Source organism: Alligator sinensis, unplaced genomic scaffold, assembly GCF_000455745.1.
Source record: "Alligator sinensis unplaced genomic scaffold, ASM45574v1 scaffold872_3, whole genome shotgun sequence".
NCBI lineage: Eukaryota > Metazoa > Chordata > Crocodylia > Alligatoridae > Alligator > Alligator sinensis.
This window is the reverse complement of record NW_005842137.1, coordinates 1,481,154-1,490,088: the sequence shown is the minus strand read 5'-3', so window position 1 is coordinate 1,490,088 and position 8,935 is coordinate 1,481,154. Positions and strand designations below refer to the sequence as shown.

General features: G+C 47.5%; 1 protein-coding gene across 1 annotated transcript in view; it reads left to right on the top strand.

The window, feature by feature from the left end:
• Window positions 1–6,813: 6,813 nt before the first annotated feature.
• CDKN1A (cyclin dependent kinase inhibitor 1A) overlaps window positions 6,814–8,935 on the top strand; it is a 6,881-nt gene continuing 4,759 nt past the window's right edge. The window contains exon 1 of the mRNA XM_025206011.1: window positions 6,814–6,993. Within this exon, the coding sequence (XP_025061796.1) occupies window positions 6,858–6,993 (136 nt within the window). The 5' untranslated portion in view covers window positions 6,814–6,857. The remainder of the gene's footprint in view (window positions 6,994–8,935) is intronic.

Here is an 8,935-nt window from a genome sequence, read left to right as displayed (position 1 = left end):
TCAAAGCCTGATAACATTTATACCACCTAAATACTTCCAAGGTTACCAGGGCTTGTAATATTTGGATCTAATGTTTATTCACAATTTCTGCAAGCACCAGGAGTGGATAAAAACACTATTTGATGTATGCAGTGCCAGAGCCTCCTGCCTTTGAGATCAATGGCAAAATTCCCATGGATTTTGTGTTGTGGGATGAGATGAGAGCATGCTTGTGATAGACTGTGGGCAGGAGTGAGCTGCACAGCTGTAACTGATGGCCTAATTTATCTCTTTATGTAAAACTAGGCTTCCTATTCTCGTATTCAGTTTCCTGTATGTATACTGATAAAGGAAAAAATGTTATAAACAAGCAGATGGTTGCCTTACATCACAGGGAGAGATGTGGATTAATGGCATACACCTGGCACTGGCTCACCAGAACTCCTGCGTTCTCTCGGCTCTCATTGTGAGTGCCTCACCCAGAAAGTAGATGCTTTCAGATCTTAGCCTGACCCTCTAGGCTGCACTTTCTAGATGTATTAAACAGAGGAAGTGACTTTCCTGCCTGGAAAAGGCCTGGTAAAAAAATCATTGAATGAACTGATCAGCATCTATACCGTGCTTTGAAAACGCCCTGCCTAAAGTGCCAAATACATAATTATAGGAAAGAGTCTGGGAACAGATGTGGAAGAATGAAACCAAAAGAAAAAAACATGTTTGCACTGACTCCTGGCCAGCCGCTGGAAACTGGCATAGCAACTTTGAAGGAAATGAGCCCATGTCAGTTTGTACCAGCTGAGGCTCTGGCACAGTTTTACATTTGTGCTCAGATGTACTAATATAAAGGAAGTCATTAGTTCATTACAGGTGAAAGCCACTCCATCCTCTTGAAGCCCAGCTCTTCCAGCTGTTTTTGGGTGGCATGCAAAAGGGAGGAAGAAATTACTCTTCCAGTCATGGGCCTAGGTGGTAACCACTGTTCACCCCATTCCAGCAGATGCCATTTCAAGCCATGGGCATCCCCTCTGTGCCAGTTATACCAACACCAGTGAGTACCAAGATTTGCATCCCTTCCCAGCCCACTGCTATCCTCCTCTAGAGTGGCCTGGAGTGCTGATTCTGTGAGGCACTTTGGGGGGGCCATGGGCTCAACTGTGTATTATTCCTCTGCACAAACCTGATAAAGACCTTATGTGAGTCAGACAGCCCTTGCACTCAGGTTAATTTTATCTTGTGCAGCCTATGAAATTGTCTTGCATTCTGCTGCCTCCATGCAATGAGACGGATCCTCCATCCCTATGGTGATGTACAAGAGGTGCACAGCTCCTTTGTAAGAACAGGCCCCTTTACAGTGGGTAAAGGCAATAGAAGACAAAGTTTAAACCCAGTGCTGGGCTCTATATTTCTCCAAGCATTGGACACATCTTAGTTTTATGACCAGGTTTGCATGTTGGCATCAAGCTTATTTTGTAAACAGTAGTGGAGTGACTTGTATTCCACCTACTCATATCTGTTTAAGCAGGCAGAGGCCAGATGCATCATTTCATCAGTGGTTAATTTTACATTGCAAAGAATGATCAGGTGTGAGTCAACAGCTCACTAAGGGACATCCTGTGCCTGTATAAAATACGAAGGGCTGGATCCTGTTGCTCTCTGTACTGTAGATCTCAAGTAGCACCATTGGGCTAGACTACAGAGTTAGGAGCGGGCCAGGTAGAAACTGCAGCAACCCAGAAGCAGCTGCAAAAGGCACAAATTCCTCCTTGCTCTGTGATGATACTGACTTGTTGTCCTACTTCTTCAGTAAGTTAAGTAAATTGCAAGTTCCCTTACACCAATTCAGCTCCACTAAACTGCTCCATGGGGAAAATAATTGGGTACACTTAGTTCTGCCTTGGCAAAATCTGGATAAGCTGTGGCTGGCTGCCTCTCCCTGCCCTCAAGTCCCTTTCTGGGCGTGCGCTCCAAATCACAGTCTCCCTAGTGAAAGCAAAGGGACCGTTTGTAAAAGCGAAGGGATCGTTCAAGTAAGGTGCTACTTATAGTAGTACTGGACTATTCTCGGAGGCTGCAGGAGGTCAAGGACCAAGACTTAAATTGCACCATGGAAATTTAAGTTGGATATTAGGAAGAACTCTCTCACTCAGAGGGTGGTTAAGCATTGTAATAGGCTACCCAGAGAAGTTGCAGACTCTCTATCCCTGGACATTTTTAAGAGTACAGACGCTTGACTGGGTTGATGAGTCAGGGATGATCCTGCCTTGACTAGATGACCTCTTGAGGTCCATTCCAGCCCTACTATTCTGATCCTATGTGGGTAGTAATGGGGGCAGAGTGGCCTCAAAAGTATCGAGCCTATGTGTTTCCTTATGTAGGAGAGGTACAGGAGGTGGGGTTTACTTCTTTAATGTGTGATGAATGATGAGACTGGATTTCTGCTCTCTGAAGCCAAGAGGAAGTGTACCCCTGTCACTAGGTTGTCAGTTCAAATGTGTGGGTGATTAGAGACTGGATTTACAAAAAGGCCTAAGCAGGTTTGGCTGCCAACTCCATTGACTTTCACTTAGAGATGTCAAACCAGCTCAGGCACTTCGGAAAACCCCGCAAAGTACTAACTAATGAACTAAATATCTGGAAATCTAGCCCCTCTAGGAAATGTTTGTTGTCTTTCAATGGATGCACTGCTTAGACTCGCAAACCGCAGACCCTTTCCTATGACTGGGAGCCAGACCCTTCTTCACTCACACTTGAGTTCATTAAGAGTCAATCCATTTAAAACAATGAGCAAACCCTTGGATGAGGCACCAGCTTCACACCGGTGCTTTAAGAGATAGTTTCCTGAGTGCCTGCCTCTTGATCCCAGTGAGAGCACAGGGTGCAGAGCACCTGCCCTGCCTGGATAGGTCAAGCACAGGTAATGATCTGGAGGCCAAAGGACAGACAGAAACCTGTGACTGCTCTGAGCCACACCCTCCGCGGGTGCAGTGCCTTTTGCATACTCACAAGTTCCTCTCTGACCACAGCGAGTAACAGGGACCAGGAAATAAAATATTGGATCTCACTTCCACCTGCCTCGTTTCACCATGCTGCAATAATGAGGCTCTTTTCTGCCAGCCCCAAAAAAGCCCCACAAGCTGCTCATGGAAAGTTCCCGAAGCAATTATGTTAATGACTATAAACTAGCCCAACAACAACCGCGGATGAAAATGAGCTCAGGGGAGTGAATGAAACAAACAATTCATGCTCCGGGCTCCCGGGATCCAGCAATATTTCCAGTAACCCAAAGGCCGCACTTTAAAGAATGCTTCATCCAACCATTTGCGCTTGGCAGGATTCTCTTTACACTCTGCTGGGCCCAGAGTCTCATCAACCGTGCCTTCATAAATGGAGCAAACAATGCCTGAATATGGCAGGGGAAGAGTCAAATAACACGAAGAAAGAGTCAATTAACACGATCCAAGTTCTTTTAGGGGCAGAGTTAATCAAGCATTCAGCGTTTTGTCATTCTTGTCTTTTTTTCCTGGGAAAATCCTATTAGTATAAAATCACTTAATAGGGCACTTCAAAGAGTTGATGGGAAAACAGCCTGTGCTCAGATATAAGCACCATTCAGCTGAACACTGGATTCATTTAGACTTTTGCATGAGAGTTTCATTATGGGTGTTCACGTTTGCTACTTTTTTTTTCATGAACTCATTAGTAGAGAGAAAAAAAAAAATCTTTGGCAATCTTAAACTTGCTGCACAGAGTTTCTAACATTCATAATCTTGCTGAATAATCATGGTTTGTCCCTTGCACAGCCGTTTACACCTGTGCAAAGTACTTGTCAAACACTGTCCTGATCTGACAGGCTCTCACACCCTCTTAGCAAACTCTGGCAAGGAAAGCTTGTTAAAAGCTGTGTCCTTTTCCTTCTTTCATAATCTCTGCTGTCACATGAGAGCCCCACGCTGCTGTCCTTGCTCACATGTGAAACCCCACTGATGGAGGTTTCCTCACAAGGGGATTCCAGGATGGTTTGATTTTTACATTCAGTGCTGGCCAGATGGTGCCGGCATATTCATGATGAATTGAAGATTAAAAAAAAAAATCAGCCCTGCAATGTTCAGACACAGAGTGTGTGCATCGAAGAAATAGCTGTTGCTGCAGCACAGATGGGAGCCTCTCTATAGGGTCTGATTGTGTCCTTTCCCCAGGTGTTGTCCAGGGTATGATTGTGTCTGTTTTCCCCAGGTGTCATCATTCACCAGCAGCTAAGGGGCAGATCCTCATTCTGCTTTACCAGCACTGCCTTAAACTGAGCCACCCTGATCTGCATCAGCTGAGAGTCTGGTCTTCCAACTGCAATTTGGGATGCCCACTTGGCCCAGATGTAAAGCAGTGAGAGATTCACACGCATGTTCCAGCTTTCTTCTCATAGGCAGGTTGAACTGAAAGCCCAGCCTCAAATCTGCCTGAATCGTAAGGTGTTTGAAGCCCGCGCTTTAACTTTACCGCCGTGAACTAGTCTTTCCTCTCTCACCCTCCTGCCGGCATCACGTGCACACCAGTTGACTGTCCAGTGTTACTGGAATTCCCGTTCACTCATGATGAATGCTTATGAGCCTGTCACAAATGACAAATAGCCAAATTCTTGGAAAGGAACAAAACTGAGATTTAGAGGAAATGTGTTTGGACATGTCCTGGAGACAACTGTCTCTTTGGCTAGTATGAGTTCAGCGCAGCCTCACTGCTGAGGCATAGGTGACTCAGACACACTGGTGCAACAGACACTGCTTGGTATAATTAAGTGTCAGGCTTATTTATTTGCATACAGATCTGGAGTGACTCCAATCACGTTATCACCTGGAGGCCAAATATATGTGCTGAAACTGAGTTCTGAGCTAATAAACAGAGTGTAAGTGACAAGCTTTCAAGTGTAGAGATTGCTTTTTTATCCAGCACTACAGGCATGTACAACATTGGCAGCAGTGAGAAGTCAAAACTCAGGTATTAGCAACTCCTCAGAATCACGTTCATTAAAAAAGCTTCAAAATCTTAGTAATAAAAGCGTGTGTGTGTGTGTTGGGGGGGAACTGTTTCTGGATTGTGTTTCCAAGTTTCTCACCCCACCAATTTTGATAATGGGAGACTCTCTTTTAAAAGAAAGCTGAGCTTCACATATAATCACATTGACTACAGGGGGGTTGGATTGTAAGAACATCAGTTAGTAAGAGGATTATGATAACATTTCAAGAGAAAGCCAAATTAGAATTGTGACTGCATCCAAACAGCAAAAATAGGCACCTCTGCCCCTCTGAATAGCCTGTCTAAATATAAACTCAGCAAAGCATGGCCACAAACACCAGCAGAGAAGCAGGTAACAAGTTCCCATGAGTTCGGTAGCTTAGAGTTAAAAGCCTTTGCTTCTGTTAGCCAAGGCCTGAAGTTCAAATCTAGTAGGGGCTCTGCCAGTGGTTTTACAGCATAGGTATTTTTTGTTATAAAAAGAAATGGGAAATTTTTCATTACTTCATTTTGTGTCTTCAAATCAAGACTGCATGTCTTTCTGGAAGTGCTGGGTTCAATACAGAGACAGCTGGGTGAAATGGATGTCTCCCTTGACTTAGATTAGACAGGTGGTCAGACTAGATGATCAGATGCTGGCCTTAAACTCTAGGACTGACCCCCCACCCCCTAAAAAAAAAGCTTATTGCAAGAATCCCTGGGTGAAAGTCTATGTCTTATGTTATACCAGAGTTCAGACTAAAGTATCACAGTCCCTTCTAGTGTTAAACTGTATCAATCTCTAAATTTTAGGGAAGACATCCTGAATGAAAGCCAGGGTGGAGGTGACAATACACTGGTGCTAGAGAAGTGGGTCCCAAACTTTCTGGATCAAGAGACCAATATCAACCCTCAAACCATCAAGCACCCTTATCATCAAACGTATCACAGAGGCTGACCATGGCTGCCAGTGGGAGTGCAGACTACATCTTGGGAGCTACTGAAGTAAAGGGCATCAATATGCTGGACAAACAGAAAACTTTACGTTTGAACCCCTTCCACAGTTGCTGGCAAGGAGAGCAGCAGCTAGAGAGCAGCACAGCCCCACGTTGAGCCGGGCACGGTAGGAAGCAAAGCCGCTCAGTATCCTCTCTAGGGGCAAAGCTGTCTGAATACCACTGAAGATGTGGCCGCAGTTGCGAGTGCCAAGTTCATTGGGAAATCTGACCCTGTTATCTGACAGCTGCAACACTGAGCTCCAAAAGTGTCCCCCCTTGCAATGCGTTCATGCACACCCGAGTGCTGCTGACTCTTTTCATCCCAAAGTGTTCAATGGCACCATGCAGCATCAAATTAGCACACTGCAGAATGTGTGCCCTCTGCCACACGCTCATCCCAGCACAATTCCCCCGCTCTGTTGGGCCGTGCGAGAGCTGGGCATAACAAGGGAGCTGTTTTCCACGGGGCCCTGTGCCAGGGGTGAATTCCTCAGCTGCAGAATCAGAGAAGGAACAGGTTGCGGAATAGGATTCGCGAGGTAATTAAACACAAGAAGCAGGGGCACCTGCACAGCGCGGGGTTGGGCAGATTTCCGCCTTCTGGTGAAAGCAGCAGCTCCCAGCGGGTGTCAAACAGGAGCAGAAGACCCGTCCGGCTGGCTTAGAGCGGTGGGACCCCCCAGCCGGCAGCCCAGCCTGTCTGTGGCATAGGCTGGCATTCGATTCTTGAGTCATGAGCAAAAAAAAACCCTCCAGTCATCAACAGTGCAGTCACGTACTCAGAGGGAAACCCCCTTCCTTCCTAGCTACTCTGGTTGGCTCATACCTTGGAATGAGAGGACCCATCATTTCTCGTCTTTTCCTTACAACTGTGGGACTTCCCGTCCTCCGGAGATGGCGAACTGCCTCTTTGACTGCTCTGATCTGGTCTTCTGCAAAATCTTTTGGCAAAGAGCTCCCCAGGTGCACTGTGTCGTGATAAAGAAGGTGTGGCTTTCACCGGCCCCGTGCCAATGGAAAACGTCACCAGGTCCGATCATCCCATGCTCTTGATTTTATTTGGATGCCTTTTCTAAACAGCATGTAGGTAGCGAAAGACTTCTTGGCAACAGCCGTGTACCTTTGAGGCCGGTAATGCCAAGTGTTTCTGGGTGGTCCCTTGTGGTTTCATGGAGGTTCAGGGCTGGAAGGGATCTTGCAGATCACCGGGTCCAGCTCCCCCGCGCTTTGGCAGGAAAGACTGCTGGGATCAGACGACCCCGGGCGTCACCAGGGTGGGTGCTGTCGGGCTTCTCCCTGTGCTGAGCCCCCTGGGCGCGTCTACGCGAGACACTTACTGCGCATTCGCCTAATAACCAGGGATCCCGGTTTTCTCTGATTTAACCTCCCCCTCCCCAATCTTCAGTTTAAAAAAAAGTAACCCCCAAATCCCCCTTTTCCCCGCGATTCCAATGAAACACCACTATACATACCTCTCTATAGTAATGGCGTTTCGTGTTAATCACGGACAAAATGTGCCTTTTGGCCTTACCTTTTTTAAACCGAAAATTGGGGAGATATATATATATATATACACCAATCTAGCTGCTGCAGGCAAGGGATGGGGGGAGTAGCATCTCTCATCGGTGGGGGGGGGGGAGCATGAGCAGAGGATGAGCCCCAGGTGCCAATTTGGAGAGGCTGTCCCCAAGGGAGCCTTCACTGTGGGGTCTTGTGTCCTGGTTCTGTTCTGCCCTTTCGTCCCTCAACATATGCTATTGCCTGACCCCAAGCAGCAGCAGTTCAGCCTGTCCTCACACCCCAGTCACAGCAGTGGCACCTGGAGTGCAGGGAACCCAAGCTATGGCAGGTAATAACACCACACCCACTGCTTTTTGGCATTAGTGACCCCCATCCCTCCCAGGGCTAGGAAGTAGTTCACTGCGCCTCTGCAACTGCAACACCTGGGTGAGGGAGAAGGGGGCAGTGGGGGCACACAGGGCCAGGGACACATGGGGCCTCCCCAGCTTCCCACCAAGGGACAGGGAAGGGGCTGCTCCCATTCTCTCACCTTTTGCCCAATGGGGCAGCCCAGAGTGGCCAATCCTGGGGCTCTTCCTGGACCTGAGACAAGGAGCTTGGTCTCTACTGCAGTGGGTATTCCCCCACCCCACGAGCAAAGGTGGACAGGAGCTATTCAAGAGTAGCGCATCAACAGATGTATGAATTTAAAAAGTGGGTCTCTAGTAGAGCTGGACTGAAGGCAGAAATGTTTTGCAAAAAAATGTTGAGGTTTCATCATTTGGTTTCATTCCAATGTTTAATGAAATGTGAACATTTCAAAGTTCTTCAAAGAATTTTGTTTTTAAAAAATATTTAGGGGTTTGAGGAAAGATGCCATTACAGTTTTGTCATTGTATTCAATATTAGACCATTTGATACAATATAAATACCACATAGTAAAGCCATTTTAAAACACCCCCCCCCCCCCAAAAAAAAAAACAAACAACAAACTAGCCCTGTCCTTCCCCAAGTGCTGCTCTGATCCCCTCGCCCCTGCCTGATCTGCTGCTCAGCTTTCTGCTCCCTGCCCTGCGCTGCCCCTCCCTGCGTGCCCTGCCCCGGCTGTCCCATGAACCTCCTCTATCTGTGAAGATAGCTGGCCACGACTGACTCATGAATGCAAAGCTGCCACCTCCCATGCACACCTTGCCTGGAAGTGGCACGCTTGCATGACCGGGGTGTCCCAGGCTAAGGAGACGAGGCCGGATGAGCCGTAAAGCTTCCTTGCGGTCTCCTCGCTGCGGTGGGCTTCGCTGGCGCAGACCAGGACTCTGCCTTCCTTCCCGGCTTGGTGCAAGGGAGAGAAGAGGCTGCCTGGAGGGCCAGGTGGCGAGGGTTGGGGGAGCAGGGATGACTTGTCGAAGATCATCGTGCTGGCTTGCTTTTAAACTGAATGGAGCATGTCTCTCTCGGATGTCGTGTCCTGCTGA